General features: G+C 35.8%; 1 protein-coding gene across 1 annotated transcript in view; it reads left to right on the forward strand.

Moving 5' to 3' along the window:
- Window positions 1-2,783: 2,783 nt before the first annotated feature.
- Window positions 2,784-20,315, forward strand: part of LOC129871215 (MAP3K epsilon protein kinase 1-like) — a 28,191-nt gene continuing 10,659 nt past the window's right edge. Inside the window, exons 1-14 of the mRNA XM_055946104.1 lie at window positions 2,784-3,159; window positions 3,603-3,737; window positions 8,397-8,417; window positions 8,565-8,638; window positions 8,728-8,818; window positions 8,902-8,985; window positions 9,455-9,556; window positions 12,214-12,345; window positions 12,523-12,594; window positions 13,336-13,439; window positions 13,773-13,863; window positions 13,938-14,327; window positions 16,886-17,212; window positions 17,386-17,430. Coding sequence (XP_055802079.1) covers window positions 3,100-3,159; window positions 3,603-3,737; window positions 8,397-8,417; window positions 8,565-8,638; window positions 8,728-8,818; window positions 8,902-8,985; window positions 9,455-9,556; window positions 12,214-12,345; window positions 12,523-12,594; window positions 13,336-13,439; window positions 13,773-13,863; window positions 13,938-14,327; window positions 16,886-17,212; window positions 17,386-17,430 — 1,728 coding nt within the window. The 5' untranslated portion in view covers window positions 2,784-3,099. The remainder of the gene's footprint in view (window positions 3,160-3,602; window positions 3,738-8,396; window positions 8,418-8,564; window positions 8,639-8,727; window positions 8,819-8,901; window positions 8,986-9,454; window positions 9,557-12,213; window positions 12,346-12,522; window positions 12,595-13,335; window positions 13,440-13,772; window positions 13,864-13,937; window positions 14,328-16,885; window positions 17,213-17,385; window positions 17,431-20,315) is intronic.

A 20,315-nucleotide genomic window follows, 5' to 3' on the forward strand; every position in this document is an offset into this window, starting at 1 on the left:
AAGGTTTGTGTACATTCTATCTTCTCCAAATCATACTTTGTGGAACTACACTTGGTATGTTGGGGGTGGTGGTGATTTTTAATAAAAGATTTCTCTCTCTATTTTTAATTTATTTGTTTAGTTTTAATTATTTAATATTAAGAAAGTAAAACGACTTTTGAATTTTATAATCTTAAACTAAAGATATTAAATTATACCAAAATATCTTTTATAATTTTAAATATGATCACGTCAAAAAATTAGAATTAAAGAGTTATCATTTTTTTTAAAAAAAAATGATTGAACGCTTTATTGTAAAATATTGTACATTATTACAATACATAAAAGGAAGTGTTTGTATAACAACATGACTGCCTGCCATAATTCATGTAGTTATAATTACGATTAAACTTAGCAAGCAAACTTAATCGTTTAATTTAATTGGCACTAATTGAGCTGATTAGCTTCAATTTGTCTCTTGATGAAACATTTTAACAAATGTTGATATTAGATGTAATTGATATTGGATATATGTGAGCATAAATGATTTGATTTGGGGTGTTAAAAAATGCACAAGATATTTTAATACTGTAATTCACCAAAGATTCTTTATCAAGTAATGACTTTTGATGACGTTCATCAAGATCCTATTGTATCATTAATAGAAATAGTGTATTGTTTGGTAAGTGCTTCATCTTATGTACTTCATTCATTTTAATTTGTTGTGCTATTTTAATTTAATATAGAATTTTTAAAAATAAAAACAATTTTTATATTTTTTTTTAAATTAAAATATTTCAAATGTATCAAAATGTCATTTAAATTTGTGGTCTTAAATACGACAAAATAAAAGTTGAAATTAAATAGTTGTTAAAAAAAGAAACAACAACAATAACATACACAATGAAGTTCACAAATGGGATTTGAGAAGGGTAAAATGTACGCAAACCTTACCACTGCTTTATAAAAATAAATATGTTGTTTTCGAAAGACACTCGGCTCAGATACAACAATTTCATATACAAAAAGAAAATATATCGAGTCACAAGGAAAAAGTGCAAAGTTTACCAAAATGAAGCAACAACTACAACAAAATAGTGCAATAATCGAAACACAATATAAGGATAAAATATTAAAAACAATAATAAATAACGATGGATTTCAAAATCAAGAACTATAGTAATATGACTGGTACACTGGCATACACCAACCACCCTAAGCAAGACAACACTACACCACCTACTAACCTTCTATCTCAATACACGTCCTCCATACCCTCTTATCTAGAGTCATGTTTTGAATAATTTGAAATTGAGTCATATTCTGACTTATCACCTCTTCCCAATACTTTTCAGTCTACCTCTGCCTCTCCTCGTATCCACTATAACCAACCTCTCACATCTCTTCACTGGTGCATCCATACATTTCCTTTTCACATGTTCAAATCATCCCAGTCTCTATTCTCTCATTTTGTTCACCACAGAAGCCACTCCCACCTTATTTCGAATATCTTCATTTCTAATCTTATCGCTCCTAGTATGACCAACATTCACCTCATCATTCTCGTCTCCGCAACATGAATCCGCTGAACATGAGAGCTTTTGACTGGCTAACACTCTGCTTTATATAACAATGTCGGTCTAACCACCATTCTATCAAACTTACATTTGAGTTTTGGTGATATCTTTTTATCACAAAAGACTCCAAAGGCAAACCTCCCCTTTATCCCCACGCCGCATCAATACGATATGTGATATCCTTGTTGATATTCCCACTCCCCTGAATTATAGACCCAGGGTATTTGAATCTTTCTTTCTTAGGGATGTTTTGTGTGTCAAGCCTCACTTTCACACATTTTTCATGCATCTCTTCACTGAATTTACAATTCGTATATCATATCTTGGTCCTACTCAGTCTGAACCCTTTAGTCTTCAAAATTTATTTCCACAACTCTAGCTTAGCAATAACACCATCGCGTGTCTCATCAATCAATACTATATCATCCGCAAAAAAACATACGCCAAGGCACCTCATCTTGAATATCTCGCGTCAATTCATCTATCACCAACACAAATAAAACTGGACTAAGAGATGATCCATGATGTAACCCCATCTCATTGGGAAGTGCTCCTAGTCTCCTCCTACCGATCTAACACTTCCTAATCTATTCCTATCATTCTTACCCCCATTTTAACAATTCGCACATGTTCTTTATCACCCTAATATATGCCACCAATACACCAAATGAAAGATGCATTTTTTTTAAATAGATTAAAAAAAAGCAGAATAAACAAATTGAAACATAGTGATTAGTGAGTATACGTTTAAGAACAATAATAATTTTATTAAAAATCAAAAATTCGATAAAAATCAATTTAATTTGTTTGATTTGATTTTTTTAATTTGAAAATCAACTTAATTGATTTGGTCATTTTACAGATAAAACACCAATCTAAACGAGATTATTAACACATCTAGCTACATAATTTTAATATTCATATCTTAAAATTAAATTAACGTCTTTATTAAAATCTTATCGTTTCCTTTAAAATGAAGTTAGGATCGACTGATTTTAACTCTTTACCAGAATTGAATTAAAATTTGAGGATCAAAAAATGGAATAAATCTACAAATCTTGGGATCAAAACCATCAATTTTTTTTTCAATAAAAATAAAAAGAACCATTATAAATATGCCTTACAAATTACATAAAAAAACAAGGAATTTCCAACCAAGACTTAACTGTCCTCCAAAATCCAAAAAACTTTACTATTTATAGTCTATTGAGTTGTACTTTATATCAGTCTTCGCCGGTTATTTGAACAAAAAAACGTACCAATTTAATTTTTCCCGGCCCATTTGGGCCTTACGAAAGCCCGGTTCGAGCATCTTTTTTTTTTTTGCCTTTCTCTCTATTTTCTCTCAGGGCCCGTCGGACTCAAAATTCCGATCGGTTCACCGCCGCCGATCTTATCCTTCTATTTTCACCTGAATTATGGCAATGAAACTATAATAGAACTTTCGAGAAACCCATTCCCCAATTAATTGACGAAAAAAACGCATTTTAGGGGGTGGGAAGCAGCGGCGGCGAAGGGGGAGGAGAAGAGATATTTAGCAGAAATGTCTAGGCAAATGGCAAATGCTGCTTTTCACAAATCCAAGACGCTTGATAACAAATATGTAATGATTCACTTTGGTATACGTAATTGATGTGTTTTTGATTTTTTCCTTAATTCCGTTTCGAAGAATTAGGTTTGCCCTGCTGTACATGTGTTTTTTATGTCTCTATGTTTATGGTATCTCGGGAAGTAGAAATAAGAATTAAATTTTTATTCTTTTTGAGTTTCATTGTGTTTTGTAGTTAAGTAAGTGAGAATTTTGGTTTGTAAATGTTTAGTGGGTTAAATTGTGTTGATTTTGTGTTTTGAGAGTGTTAGGGTTTTAGAACTAATCAAAATTTGTGAAGGTTCAAACAAAGTAGAATGAATGTATGTTGAAGTTAGTGCACTTTTTGATATTATATGGGTTTGTTAGTTGAGTTCAAAAGAAAATTTTGCTGTTCTTTTTGGATTGAGGCATAGCTGATGGATTGATTGATTGATAATTGTCTTTGTGGATTGAAGATGCTTGGAGATGAGATTGGGAAGGGAGCTTATGGTCGAGTCTATAAAGGTCTGGATTTGGAAAATGGAGACTTTGTTGCAATTAAACAAGTCTCTTTGGAGAATATTGCCCAGGAGGATCTCAACGTCATTATGGTATATCTTCACTTCTTGGCTAATTGTCTACGAAAAAAGAAAAACATAGAAGTCCTGATTTTTTCAACTTTATGTGTTAACCCAAGTACATTTTGTCTGAAAATATGTTTTATTGCAAATATATATGAATCAATTTTCTCAGTTTTCTTGATAGACCAGATTTTGCAACATTATATCCTCTGGTACGAAGTTAGAATTACTGTTGTAGTATAAATAATTATAATCAGGGAGACTTTTAGTACTATAATTATTTTGTCACCCATAGTCTGAGAACTGTGTTTTCTAAATCCAGTCAGCTCGAAGAAGATTATATCATGTGTGTGTGATACTGCATAAGATAACTACAAACACAAGCAATGGTTACTTGGTCATCGATGTAAAGCGTAAATTTGAACCATGAAATAGACTTAGTTCTCTTGGACAGTGCTTTAATAATAGGCCAGTCCATTGAATTGTAACTAGTTTCTGACAGAAATTTTGAATATTTTTTCTGAAGCCTAAAGGAAATTATGATTTTTTTTCTTAATTAACAATTGTACTTGTGTATTTCCATCATATGTGGGTTGATGTTTGGATGAGTTACCTGTACCTTTCAGAACAATGACTTGGTTACTGTTGAGCTTTCTTTTCCTTACTGGCATTACTCCCGGCTCTATTGTCTGTTCTTTTGAATTGGCAACTCGGTTGTGATGATTTGTTATTGCTACCGATTCCCCCATCTGGTTTCTTACTATGATTCCTGTTGACTCTTTTATGTTTCCTGCATTTGTGGCAATAGTTGCCACAGCTGATTTGCCAATTTGGATTCAGTTGACATGATTCACTTCTCCCTTCTGGATATTGGTTATGCCCACTGTTCCTTTGTTAATGCTCGCACTTCCTGAAACAGATCCTTCAACTCTTCTTTTTGTTGGAATCACCCATAGTGGTTGTCAGTGATACCAAGTTGTTGTGACTCTCGATTAGTGGTCCAGTCACAAGAATATCTTCTTCTCCAACCTTGTTGGTCCAGGTTTCTTCCACTTGAATAACCTGTGAGGAATGCTAGATAAACTAACATTTACTTAAATATTAGTTAATAGATAAATTATTTAAATATTTGTTATGGATGATTTTGATTAAGTTTTCAATTTTATTTTTAATCAAATGTAAAAGATAAAATTACAAAGTACATTAGATATTTAATCATCAATATAAATATAGTTAAGCCAAAGGAAGAATACTTGGGACTCCCCTAAACTTGGCACGTTTAATTTAGTGCATACCCTAACTTTGCTTAGCTTCATCCCCCCCCCCCCCCGAACTTGGCATTTCGTTAGCCTCTGCCCCCCTAGTCAATTTCATCCGATGCGGATGAGACACATGCTGGCTCTTGAACTTTTTGTCCACCTGGCATTTTTTTAAAATAAAAAAGTTTCTTAACTTTTTGCATCATCTTTTTTCAAGCCAAATTTGTTAAAAGCTTGGTTGAAGCTCCACTTTAGGCTACTTTCTAAATCTAGCTAAAATTAATGGCGTTTCAGCCAGTTTTTTCTCCAGATTTGGCCCGAAAAAGAAGAAATACATAACAACAACATGCCCAGTCTAGTCCCACTAACTGGGGAATAGCGAGGTATCCGGTCAAAATCTTGGCTAATTGATCGAAGTGGGTAGCTCCGCAGACCTTACCCTTACTTCAGAGGTAGAGAGACTATTTCCGATATACCCTCAGCTCAAGATGAAGGAAGATTACGTCGAAAGAAAGAAATTATTGCTCCCATCTATCTTAATCAGAATAATTTGTGAGCAAGATTTTTATCCAAGAGTCCCTAGTTGACCAAGTTTTTTACTTCAACTAGTGAGAGAGAGGTCTTACTAACTTCTGACATATGATAAGCAGGAGAAGGAAGGAAAGAAGGGAAAAATAAAGGAAAACAGCAGATATACATCCATGCACACCAAGAGTTTCAATTAGGGAGCTATTCCATTTAGGCGGGTCAGGGCTTGGCTTGACCCTGTGTTCTCCCGGGTCGGGTCGGAGGCGAGAACTTGAAAGTGAATCATTCAGTGGTGGGGTGTTCATAGAACAGAAGGCCTCGCCCAACTTTAGGGGCGGAATCGAATGATTACGAGATAAACAATGAGACAAAGGAGAGCTTCTGAATAGAGATAGGGTCGCCTATCAATCGACAGCGTTAGGTCGCAGTCCTATCAGGGGGCCCCCGTTCATCTTCGGCGCAAGAGCGCTCGATCAGTGAGCTATAGCGCCTTCGCAGCCTGCCTTTCCTGTGCTTCGAGCTCTTGAAGTCATGCTTCAGGCTCGCTAGTAGAGATCTGGCATCTGTTATTTTGGCACAAATCTTTTTGGTTCTTAAAAGTACTTTTTTTTGGGCGAATCTCGATTGAAAGAATCTCGCCCAGATCGTTACGCCTTTCGTGCGGGTCGGAACTTACCTCTCTTCAACCTTCAACCTGCTCATGGCTAGATCGATCGGTTTCGGGTCAAATAGGTCGACGACATTCAGGGATGGATGTAGACCCATCGGGCAGGGATAATCATTCCGGTCCTGGTAGAAGTGGCGACCATTCTCAAGAACGAAAAAGACTGAGCTGAGGGAAGCCCTATGAGTCACTGAAGTCCTCTTAAGAAGGAATACCCAACTTCTGGGGTCAGCTTCGATCACGAGGAGACACATCCATGGAAAAGAGGACACAAAATCTAAGTGAAGAGTCGCCAGAAATATTGAGCATTAGAATGTGTTTCATGTCATTGCTACCTAAATTTATAGGTGATTGTAATGGATAAAAGTACAAGTCACTATGTTGTATATGAACTCCTTTCAAAATCAGCATAAATCTAATACGGCAAAGATCCTCCATTTTCGGTGGTTTGAGCCTTTGAGGTTGTAAATATCGAAAAAGGACCAGTAATGAGACTTCTCTAATGGGATCCACACGAGACACATTTCATAGCAACAACAGAAGCCCGAAGACCACCCTTGTTTGTCTCTAGAGTGGATGACCCACAATAAATTCAGAAAATGAATATATATGAAAGCTAGGAATTGCTATCTTTTAGGGAAACCCCACGAGTTTCAGTTGCTAAGGGTTTATGCATATCATTTACCATTTGGAGTACTCACATGTGAGTTTTCACACTTGACTGGAATCTAACCTGACGTAGCTTTTTATCATCTTTAGCTTTGAACTTTGTGTCTTTCATCTGATTTATGCCAACTTTGTTACACTTTTTCGCTCAAATTTGAAATAAATTTTCATTGTATCTAATGAAGAAATAAAAAAGAAATACACTGTTGAAACTCTGTTTTTTGGCTATTTTTTTGTTCTGCTAATAACAATAAGCTCCAGCCAATTTTCTTATTAATTTTGCTTAGAAAGAAGAAATATTCCGTTGAAAGAACAGCCGTTGCATCTAAAGAAGTATAAAAAGAAATACATTGTTGGAACTCCAGTTTTTTGCTAAAAATGATAGAGTTCTAGTTCAATTTTTTTTTCTTTACAGATTTGGCCGAAAGAGGAAATGCACGGTTGAAATAAATAATCATTGCATCTAAAGAAGAAATACAAATACAATGTTGGGATGAATATACATTGTATATATCATGAAGAAACAAGAAGAAATACAACTTTGGAACAAATAAATATCGTATATGACTTCATGACAATTAATGATTGAAAAATTCCCCTTTTAGAAACTTATTTGTCAACTTCTCACACCATACCCCTAGGAGTGTGTACTTACGCTCTTTGCCACGTCAACGTCTAGGAGGGTCAAGGCTATCAAACTGTCAAGTTTGGGGGGTGGGGGTGAGTGGGTGGATGAGGATAAAAAATAGTTCAGGTTTGCATGGAATAAAACGTGTCAACTTTAAGGGGGTACCGATGTATTCTGCCTTGAACCAAAGTATTGATAGAGGACATCTTATATACTTTCTTAACTTTTGGTAAATATAATTTGAGAAACAAATGGATTAAATTGATGAGGATAGTATGGTAAAAATAAATTTCCATGAGGATTAATTTTCTACTTCTCTTTTTACATTTAAGAAGAAATTACAAAATTATGCTTCCTCTCTGCAGTAGAAGAACAAGTTACTACTCGATATAGCTTATTCTCGTTTGATAATTGGCCAAATACCTCACCCCCTCTAAAATAAGTGTTGTTTTTTTTAAAAAATAACAACTTCAAATTATTCAAAAATTTGGCCAAACAAGCTATTATAACTTTATAATTTTGATAGAAATACTGAATACGAAAGCTAAGATAATGGATTAGAATTACTAGCATCTATCATGGTGAAATACATAGAAAAAAATAATCTCCGTAGAAATAAAATTATTAGCTAATGACTCTTATTATAATGAAAATACCTGCCAAAATAGAATTTCTTAGTAGAAATAAAATTACTAATATAATGAAAATACTTGGCTAGTTTGTGTTGGCCTTTGTTATTCCCGGCCATATGTCCCTAGTATATTTTTCCCACAAATCATCCCTAACATTTGGTTGTGATAAACTAATATATGATAATTACTGCTATGTGCATTGTGTCATACCATCCTTTGATGAATTATATTATGTTCTTGACTTAATGTGACTTACGAGTTGTTCTTTTCGTTTGATGATGCTATACTTGGTTGGATGCATTAATGTCACAGCAAGAGATTGATTTGCTTAAGGTAAAGATCTCTTTCCTCGTTCATCCTGATCATAGGATCCCTGAATCCCCAAAGGAAGAGAAAGAAAAACAAAAAAGAAAATAGGATGCACTTGAAGGCATATTTTTCAGTAAGGATATGTGATCTTATTTTCATTTTGCTCTCCAGAATTTGAACCACAAAAACATTGTGAAGTATCTTGGATCCTTAAAGACAAAGACTCATCTTTTCATAATTCTTGAGTGAGTGAGCTTGAAACTTATCTTCACTTCTATTTTTGCTTTATTTCTGAAGGAAACTAACTAGCTGAAGTTTTGATACTTGTTTAAAGGTATGTAGAGAATGGTTCACTTGCTAACATTGTCAAACCAAACAAATTTGGGCCTTTTCCAGAATCTTTGGTTGCTGTTTACATCTCTCAGGTCTCAGATTGACTTTTGCCAAATTAGGTATCACGGAGTTAGATGTGGAAGTTCCAGTTTTTGATGGCTCTCTTCTGTCGTAGGTATTGGAAGGATTGGTTTATCTACATGAACAAGGTGTAATTCATAGGGATATCAAGGGTGCAAATATATTGACAACTAAAGAGGTTTTTAACTGCGCTCCCTTTTCTGTTTTTGATTTTGCTACCTTCATGCAGGGAAGTTACTACTCTCTTTGTTCCATTTTTTTGTGGCACTATTCTTATTTGGATAGTCAAAGAAATGCTTCTTTGAACACAATTTTCTAAAATATTTTTAATTATCAACTCAAAGAATCTATATCTGAATTCACACCTAGAGTTAAGAAGTTGACCCTCATATTCTGATCCATGCTGCATAAATCAGACATATGGAGTAGTTAGTTATTTTCTCTTCATGTTATGTCTGATTTCTTTTGTGCCTTGTTTGGAAAAAGAAATTTCATGAGTTGTTTAACTGCATAACTATTTGCTTGCATTTGCAGTCTCACTGTTACCATCAATTCTCATTTGGATTATACATTCAGCTCATGTAATTATTTCCTTACCTGTGTGTTTGCCTTCCTAACTATTTGTTCTTGATAATTTTTGTTTGCAGGGTTTGGTAAAACTAGCTGATTTTGGTGTTGCAACAAAATTAACGGAGGCAGATGTTAATACCCATTCAGTTGTTGGAACACCATACTGGATGGCACCTGAGGTACAACAAACTTATTTTAGTGGTATCTATATTTGGTTTAACGTTTTGTTTCTCCCTGTTGCCTGTTCTTCACTTCTGATTGGGAAGATAACTTTATTTTGATTAGTTATCGATTAGCTGTTGCTTAGCTGAGATTTTTATCTTGCACTATAAGTGGATGCTTGTGCTGTGTATGGGCCCAACATGTTAGGTATTTAATTTAATTATGGTGTTTACAATAAGTAGTGCCTAATATAAGAAAAAATACATTACCTTAATAAAAAGAATGTTCCATAGAAAATGTGTATAATATGTTCTCTTTTCTTTACAAATTGTTCCTAAAAAAGGAGAAAAAACACAGTGCTGTCTTTTGAACAACCAATCGAGAAACTCTATAGTTGCTCAAAGTTGGTAGTTATTAAGTTGTTGGGTCTTAAGTTGGTATTGCATATCTTTCTTGACTCGTAATGTCTGGATCCCTTTCTTACCTTGACAGAAGCCTTTATGGTGCTGCTACAACACAACTTAGATGAAAGTGAAAGTTTTGAACAACAACAACAACAACAACAACAAACCCAGTGTGATCCCACCATGTGGGGTCTGGGGAGGGTAGAGTGTACGCAGACCTAACCCCCACCTTAAAAGGTAGGGCGGCTGTTTCCGAAAGACCCTCGGCTTAAGAGAGAAGAAACAAGGGAGGAGAAACAAGGAAAAACAAGACATAGGTCAGTAAAGCCAGGCATATAACAGACAATATAAAGATATGAATAATGAGAGCGATAAAGCGATAAAGTCAGGGTAGGAAAGATCGGGGATAAAGGGGCATTAACTACTATAGATAAAATAGGATACCCAAAGTAGACTGGGCCAACTAATATAAGCAGTAAACCCATGCAAAATCCTATGTTAAGACAAATGAGCGCGACTACGACTACTATGGAGAACCGATCGGCCACCTAGCCCACTATCTTAGTCTGAGTCCTCCATAGCCTCCTATCTAAGGTCATGTCCTCGGAGAGCTGCAACTGTGCCATATCATGTCTAATGACCTCTTCCCAATATTTCTTCGGCCTCCCTTTGCCCCTCCTGAAACCGTCCATAGCCAACCTCTCGCACCTCCGCACTGGAGCATCTGTGTCTCTCCTCTTCACATGCCCAAACCATCTCAGTCTCGCTTCCCGCATCTTGTCCTCCACCGATGCCACTCCCACCTTGTCTCGGATATCTTCATTCCTACTTCTATCCATCCTAGTGTGCCCACACATCCACCGCAGCATTCGCATTTCCGCGACTCTCATCTTCTAGACATGAAGTTTCTTGATTGGCCAACACTCCACCCCGTACAATAGGGTCGGTCTAACCACCACTTTGTAGAACTTGCCTTTGAGTTTTGGTGGCACTTTTTTGTCACACAGCACTCCGGAGGCGAGCCTCCATTTCATCCACCCTGCACTGATGCGGTGTGAAACATCGTCGTCGATATCCCCATCTTCCTGTATAATAGACCCAAAAGTGAAAGTTTTGAACAAAATAAAAATATCTTCATTTTGAAATTCCATTGTACTCGACTGGATTAACTTTCTCATGGGACTATCCTGTAAAGTGAATCATGAATATTCACTGAGCAATAAAGGAAAATTACAATTTTTTGGTAACTAACTAACTAATAAAAAATAATTACAAATTACAAATTTACACACAGCTTTTAGGTGAGAATCATGAATATTTACTGAGCAATAAAAGAAACTTACAATTTTTTTGGTAACTAAAAAAAAAATAATTACAAATTTACACAGATTTTAGCTGAGAATTACAGCACTAAAATGGCTAAGAACATAAACGAAAGATAATGTAAGGAGAGCTGCAAAAGCAAATAGTGGCTGCTGAAGAGCCTTTCCCCCTATCCAGCAATTCTGAGTAATGGTGTAGCTTTGAATTTTTTCATGCAGTTTCCTTTTTCATATTGCCCTTGAACACTTCTCTTTATATTAATACACTGTAATGAAGAAAAGTAAAAACAAAAAAACATGATAAATGAGCAAAGTTTTGCTCTAAACCCCATAAGGAGGTGACTCCATTTACAAGTGTGTAAACGAATGACAATGAATACGGAACTTGAACTCTTGAAGAAGAGTATTGCAAAGCATTGAAGCAGGAAGACTTGGTGCAAGTTCATGGAAGAAGGAGGAATGCAGACAGATGTCCTACAAAAATCATAGATACAAACACGTGTTAGGAAAATGAGAAGAATGAGAAGGCTGAAATTGAAGAGTAAAATACAAAAATATCACGACGTACAATAATAATTACCATCTTACCTGTGTTAGTCTCATATAACTGTCATTTCTAAATAATAGAATATTAACTCATGCACATGGTGTTTCCTAAAGGAAATCAAGTACAAAGGAATTAGAGTATCTTAGCTTAATTTATTTTACCTATGTAAGAAGCCACCTTCCAAAAATGTCAAATCAAATAAAATTTTGGGATTTGTTGAAAATAACTTTCTTCCTCTAGAAAAGAACACTAAACCATCCAAAGAGCAAAGAGTTTGAATGGACAGTTCACTTGTAAGAGAAGGGATTATATGGGACTTGGTGAAATAATCTGTGAGTTGTAATATTGGTAGCAGAAACTTGCACCTAGAAGATCTATCTTTAATGTATCTAGTGTTTCAGGTGATTGAAATGTCAGGAGTATGTGCTGCATCTGACATCTGGAGTGTTGGCTGTACAGTTATAGAACTGCTTACTTGTGTACCTCCGTACTATGATCTTCAGCCCATGCCTGCTCTCTTTCGGATTGTGCAGGTGAGTTTTAGTTATGCTATGTCTTTTTGTCTTTATGTATGAGGAAGATGGGGATAATATTTTGGATTTAGGTAGTGGGGATATTTTTTTTCCTCTTGCTTGAATCAAATGCTAATTGAGTGGTTAAGTGGCTATTTGATGATCTTCACCAATTTAATGGATCCTTTTCTGTTCCAGGATGATCATCCCCCAATTCCAGATAGCCTTTCTCCTGCTATCACTGATTTTCTGCGCCAGTGTTTTAAGAAGGTAAAGAGTATATTATTCCTGTATCGATTAAGCTTTGTTACCTGATATTTTCTACTTTATTAGATAAATGAGGCATAGGGAGAGTACTGCACATTTAGATTTGGTAGATATGACTTATGAGAAGTTAGGTGACATGACCTAAGTTGTTTACTCTTTCATTCGTAATGCTCAAAGGATGATGATGTCTGATGTTGGATGTGGAATCCAACAAAACTACAAGTTCACCAGCCTCTATATCATTAACATTTTTAAAGTAATGGACTTCTATAATATTGTCACAATTTGGAGGTGGGCATGATGAACGGTGTGCCTCTTTTTGGCAAAACATGGTTGAAGTTGTAAAGTGATGAGGAGAATCTTCAACTGCATTTTATGAAATTAAATATAGTTGGAAATACATTCAAACAGTTTGTTAAGTGGAAACTTGAAGCTTTAGGTACCTTGAACTTTTGATATTTTTTAGATACCTTGAAGTTTGGTATTGTTGTAAAATGATGCTTGATCTTGATGCTCTATGCATATTTGACTGGGTTGTTTGAATCTGGATGTCTGGTGATAGGTCTGTGAACCATGGTGCAGAACGAGAATTAAGCTGTGTTTATGCCCTTTATCACCTCTTAATCTATGGCATCAAATAGATCATAACTGTCCCGTTTGCCCGGTTTTATGATTTTGTCTTTTCGCGAGTCTATCTCTTTACTACTCAATAGCTTTTGCTGACTTTTGATTAGCATGTTTCAGGATGCTAGACAAAGGCCTGATGCTAAGACACTACTTTCACATCCTTGGATACAAAATTCAAGGCGTGCTTTGCAATCCTCACTCCGTCATAGTGGCACAATAAGGTAGATTTTGTAATATACTCCTAGTTATTTTTGTTTACCGAGAAATAACGAGGGCCAGTATGGACAGTTCATAACTCAGTGGATAACGGGCCACCCCTCCATCCTTCTCCACTTAAATATCAGTTCTTTGTCTGCGACAGGGTTTAAGCCCATGATGTGCATTCAATCCACATATCACAGGCTGTGTCACTAGACCAAAGCCTAGGGGTGTTGTAATACTCTCCTAGTCTTCATTTGTCTAGTAATTTTCCCCTAGGATCCCCTTAAAAGTCCGTTCTATGACCGTATACTTTTTGATGAATGCTATATTTTCTTGCATTTGTTATCTTCTAGAAATATAGAAGAAGATGGATCGGCTATCACAGAGGCATCGAATGAAGATGACAAGGGTGCTGCTGGAAGCTCTTCTTCTGACAAAGCAAAAGTATTTTTCTCTGATGTTTCTTTAATATGATGGAAATATCAATTAAGCAACATAGTGATAGTCTCTGAATTCAGGAATCTGGCACACCACTGGCATCACCTGAAGTCCCGGAGACTAGCAAGTCAGAAGAGGTTGATGGTTCAAGTAGTATTCGTATAGAAGAAAGGACTGATCAGATTGAAGATCAATTTACGTCAGATCAGGTTCCAACTTTAGCAATTCATGAGAAGTCTCCTATTCAAAACAGTGCTGATGGATTAGCTGTGAATAAGGAATCAGCGCTTCAAAGCTCAACAGATTTGGGTGAGGCTGATAAAGTTTTTGCAAATGGTGAGCTTGAATCTAGTGAATCCAGGGGTGGACACACTGTCGGTAGGAAGGTTGAAGAAAAAGGACACGGCATCAATGCTTATTCTGCATCATCCAGTTCTGTACAAAAGAACCCAGATTATAGTCCTAGAAAGGTAATGTGTATGCTTATAGTTCCTATTTTTGATTTTGTAGGCTCATTGTGTGTTGCTAGGATTTCCAAGAAACATCTCTAGGAGCCCTAATGTTTTTTACTTGAAATGTACTTCTTTGCATATATTGGATGCATATCAATAAATTTCATACTTCTTTGAGATGAGGTATGAAAATGAGTAGTTTGGATAGAATCATAGAATTGAACTTTTGATCGATCCGGATAAAAGTAAATAAGATAATAATGGCCTTTTCTTTGGGGTAAAGCATATGCTTATAATTCCTACTTTCTTTTTGCTGCTGACTGAACAAGATCCTTCTTTTTCATAGTAAGATAACTAGTAAACAACTCTTTAATATTTAGCTGTCATAAGCTGGATATAATAACTTTAACATTTATTGTGTTATATGTTTAATCCAATTATGACCTCCTTTTTTGTTCTCTCTTTGATTTATACAAATGGGATGACTATAATGTGTCAGTTACCAAGTCTAATTGGTGGAAACTATGTGGGTGTGGCTAACTTGATCATTAATCCAAGTTCCTGTGTAACGAAAAGCAGTTTATACAAGGAGATATCTCAGTACCTATCCTGCCTGAGCTCAAGATTCTGTAAGCCTGTTTGAATTGGCCTTTTAAGTGTTTTTAAGCTAAAATAACTTTTAAGCACTTTTTGAATGTTTGGATAAATTTTTAAAAAGCTTATAAGCATTTGGTTTTAAAGCTAAAATGATAAAAATAAGCCATAAACCACAAGTTAGAATTTCTAACTTATGGCTTTTGGTTTATAAGTCAAAAAACAAAAGCTAATCCTAACAGGCTCTTTATTAGAGCTTGATTGGATTGGCTTATGACTTATAAGCCAAAAGCCATAAGTTTGAAATTCTAACTTGTGACTTTTGGCTTATTTTATTTTGGCTTAGAATCAAGTGCTTATAAGCACCTTTTGTTTTACCCAAACACTACAAAACTGCTTAAAAAGCTATTTTGGTTTTAAAACACCTAAAATAAGCCAATCCAAACAAGCGCTTATTCAGAAAAAAGAACTTTTTTCCTCTGATTTGCAGTATTCACTTATTTTTGTTTCTTTAATTCATCCATATTATGCACGTTCGCCTCCCGCTTGTTACTCTTAGTAGATAGTTTTTCTTCCTTAGATCATCTCTGAACTATTTGAACCTTTTTTTTGTTGATAAAGTTGGATGTTTCATTCTCAAAAGAACATCCAGTAGATGTATAGTTACATGGAAAGGAAAAAGCATTAACAAAAGAACTAATGAATCCCTTTTCTGTGTCAATCTAAGACAAGGCAGCTATTAAAATCCAACAGCTGGTCAGTGCTAATTACAATAGTCATATTAGTCCAGCAAAAGAGATGGAGTAAGCACTTTGTTTGGAGGGAGTTATTTGGAGTTGAGATTGCATCAAAACACGTCCTATTCCTCTCTTTCCACATTGAACTATTTTGAACCTCAACTCTAATTATGTTTTTTTTTCTCCTTTAGGTCTTTTCGACTGCATCAAGCGTTACTCAATGTTCTTATGTCATCTATATAACTTGTTGCTATGTCATGCTGTATCATTTTCTAACTATTTCTTGTTTAAAATTTTGTGAAAGCTCAGGGGCAGACCCACGTTGAGCGAAGGAGTGTCAAGCGACACTGCTTCGTCGGAAAATTTTACTAAATATATATTAATAGTAAGCATAAGAAGATATATTGAACTAAATGACACTATTTGACAAGATATGCCTCTTTGAGCGTTGGTTCAAAGCTTAGTTTTGTTCTTTGAGGTTGGAGGTTTGAACCTCCACCTAATCTTATTTTTGCAAAATATAACATACAGCTTAAAACTGGTTAACCAATGTTAAGCTATATGTTATATTTTGCAAAAATGTGCTTAGGTTGAGGTTCGAACCTCCAACCTCAAGAACAAATCTAAGCTTTGAACCAATGTGTCAAGATGAATCTCTTGTCAAGTAGTGTCATTTTGTCAATTTATTACTTTATGCTAATTATTAAAATATATATTTAGTAAAATTTTCAAACGAAGCGGTGTCGCTGGACACCCCCTCACTCAACATGGGTCCGCACCTGAGCTTTCACAAAAATTCCAGGCAAGAAATAGTTAGAAAATGATACAGCATGAGATAGCAACAAGTTATATAGATGACATAGGAACATTGAGTAACGTTTGATGCAATCGAAAAGACGTAAAGGAGAAAAGAAACATAATCAGAGTTGAGGTTCAAAATAGTTCAATATGGAATGAGAGGAATAGGAGGTGTTTTGATGGAATCTCAACTCCAAATCACTCCCTCAAAACAAAGTGCTTATTCTATCTTTTTTGCTGGACTAAAATGACTACTGTAATTAGCACTGATCAATTGTTGGATTTTGTTAGCTCCCTTGTCTTAGATTGACCTTCTAGATTAAAACTAAACTAAACCAATGGGTCAAGGATACATCTTACTTATAAAATGTGAGAATTAAATTTTTATCCTTTCTTCTATAATTATTGACAAAACTTACTGAAAATTCTGCGTACGAGACTGTGAAGGCTGTGAAGACATCAGTTGTTCCACAAGGAAATGAACTGAGCAGATTCAGTGACCCCCCTGGTGATGCTTCGTTGGATGACCTGTTTCATCCATTGGAGAAGAACCTGGAGAATCGCGCTGCTGAAGTGTCTCTCTCTGCATCATCTTCACAAATCACTCAAAACAATGCAATTGCCGAAACTGGAAAGAACGATTTGGCAACAAAGTTGAGGGCCACGATTGCTAAGAAACAAATGGAAAGTGAATCAGGACCACCAAATGGTGGCGATTTACTCAGTATCATGATGGGTGTGTTGAAGGAGGATGTAATAGACATGGATGGTTTAGTATGTGTGCTTATTCGTTTTTGCTTGATTTATGTATATTTTGTTATACCTAAAAAAACAAAATATACATAAATCAAGCAGTTACCTTTATAAAAAAAAGTGTATATTTTGTTATACCTCACCGTCTTTCTCCCCCATTTTCTTATTTCTTTCTTTTTTGGATGCTTTTTCAGGGCTTTGATGATAAACTACCAACAGAAAATCTGTTTCACCTTCAGGTACTATTAGACTAGTTTTCTTTGCTTATTTTTGTGACGATGCCTTGACCTTTGATTTTGTGAAAAGGTAAGGTAAATCTTATAAATGATTCAGCACGGAGATTACTGTTTTATCTGTACTATATCAGCAGGGCAACACCATAAAACAAAATTCAGCCTCAGCCATCCCTTTAGTGATTCTAAAACCTGTAGCACTTTTCAGCCTCATTTACATATTCCAGTCCACCCTAAAAGCCAAACACAAATATACAATTAGACTTTATCTTGTGAATGGAGTTGGCACCATCTTCAAAGCATCTTCTATTTCTCTCGTTCCATATAATCCTCCATAATGCCATATGTAAGCAGGTATAGTATTTTCAACCAAAGAAAGCTTCCTCTTCCTAGCTCCCTTTCTGTACCAACCTCTCAAAAGTTCATCTGTTTTGGAATTTCGTATTCATAAAGAAATGCCACAATTGTGCAGTAACATGACAATACAAAAACAAATGACAGATACTCTGTTTGACTTCCACCGAGAAAACATTTGCTACTTAGGACAGTGCCCCTCTTTTGCAGATTCTCATGTGTGAACGAGCTTCATTACTCACTATTAATGTGAAGCAACCAACCTTGCTTCAGTTTGCAAATTCTCAAGAAAAGCTGCAACAGTTTGCAACCCCATTAATGGGATATACATGACTTGTATTCCAATTGATACAGAGTCGAGATATAGCTTGAAAGATCACCAAAATCAAACTTAGATGTTGTAGCTCTACCACCTCGCCATCACACATCACCAATGTGTCATAACTGTTGTTCTGGACTCTAAATCCTCTAATCCAACCGTTTTCGTATGCCACCGATAACATTTTGCTAAAGCTCTCCATCACTAGAATGAAATTTTTCTGGAGAGATTGGATCCCCTATTTCAAACCCCTTTTAGCTGCAAAGAAACCACAGGTGTACAGTTGACGAGGACTGAATATCTGACTCTGCTGATGCTGAAGAATAACCAGTTTACCCATTTCCTTCAGAAAGGATGCCTTGACCTTTGTGTGCCTTTGGTGTGACTTTATAGTGTAATTTCAACTATGAGAATATTCTTTGTTAGTATCTTTCTCATTTCCTTCAACTGGTGCTTATTTGAGTGTTTAATTGATATGATACTAGAAATCGGTAAATGATTGTTTTGGTAATGAAAATTTTTGGTCTCTTGGACAATGAAATGGTGAGTTAGAGGTTAATTGCTATGCTGCTGTAGGCATAAAATAGAACCTTTCTGTGTATAGTTCTTCCGGAGACAGACTTTGGAGACTAAAGGTTTCAGGTTGAGTAGGACTAAGAATATGTGGAGTGCAAATTCAATGATGCGATGCATGAGGTAGGCACGGAAGTGAGGCTTGGCACTCAAAATATACCCAAGAAAGATAGATTCAAGTATCTTGGGCATCCAAGGGAGTGGGGACATCGACAATGATATCACACATCATAGTGGTGCGGCGTGGATGAAGTGGAGACTAGCCTCTAGAGTCTCGTGTGATAAAAAGGTACGACCAAAACTCAAAGGTAAGTTCTATAGAGTGGTGGTTAGACCGACTTTGTTGTATGAGACATGAGTGTTGGCCAGTCAAGAAATCCTAGGTCTAGAAGATGCATGTTGCTGAGATGAGAATGTTAAGGTGGATGTGTGGTTATACTAGGAGGGATATTATTAGAAATTGAAGATATTCCGGATAAGGTAGGTATGGCCTCCGTGGTCGATAAGATGAGAGAAGTGAGACTGAGATTGTTTGGACATGTGAAGAGAAGATGTATAGACACACCAATGAGAAGGTGCGAGAGGTTTGTTATAGCAGTACGAGAAGAGGCAAAGGTAGGACGAAGAAGTATTGGGGTGAGGTGAAAAAACAGGACATGACCCTAGATTGAAAGGTGTGGAGGACTTGTATTAGGGTAGAAGAATATTAGGTCGTGTTGTGTTGTCTTGCTTAGGGTGGCTGGTGTTTGTGATGGTACTAGTTGTATCATTATAGTTCTGTTTTTTTAGTTTATCATTGCTTATTATTGTTTGTTTGTAATAATAATCTACCCTAGTATGTTGTCTATAACATTTCGATTATCACATGATTTTATTGTTGTTTTGGCTACTTTTGCATTGTTTCTTGTTTCGATTTCTCTTCATTGTCTTGTTCTTTATATCAGGATTTGTTTTACTTGAACCGAGGGTACTTCGAAAACAACCTCTCTACCTCCATAAGGTAGGGGTAAGGTCTGACCTTCCCCAGACTTCACTTGTGGGAATTCACTGGGTGTTGTTGTTGTTGCTGCTGTATTGTTCCTCCATGTCAATGGTAGCGGAATGGAAAATAGTCATGTCAAGGTTACAAAATAGCATACAACTAAAGCGACTAATCCTGTATTTCTGTGTAAAATGAAACGTACCTTGTGTAAATCTTATATAAAGATTATTAAGTTTAATTGGCATATACCTATTTGACATGAGGAATCTTCTTAATGCAATATAGTTTTCATAGAATATTTTTAACACGGGGAAATGTCCTTCCTTTACACTATGCCTATTGCTTCATTTTCTTCAATTTCCTTCTCATCTTGGTCTCTTTCTTAGATGTAAAATGATTGTGAATAATTTTTTTTATTTGTTGCTAAAGCTTTAGGTTTAACAGACCAGTACTAGGCACACTCTATATTAGAGCATACAACAACAACAACCCAGTGAAATCCTACAACGTGGGGTTTAGGGAGGGTAGAATGTACACAGACCTTACTCCTACCAAGATAGGACGACTGTTTCCTGGAGACCCTCGGCTCAATAAAAGCATAAAAAGATGTCACATACTGGTCACATCCCCACTACTATCCTAGATCCCCATGACGTTCAATTT

This window comes from Solanum dulcamara, chromosome 10 (genome assembly GCF_947179165.1).
Source record: "Solanum dulcamara chromosome 10, daSolDulc1.2, whole genome shotgun sequence".
NCBI classification, from domain to species: Eukaryota; Viridiplantae; Streptophyta; class Magnoliopsida; order Solanales; family Solanaceae; genus Solanum; species Solanum dulcamara.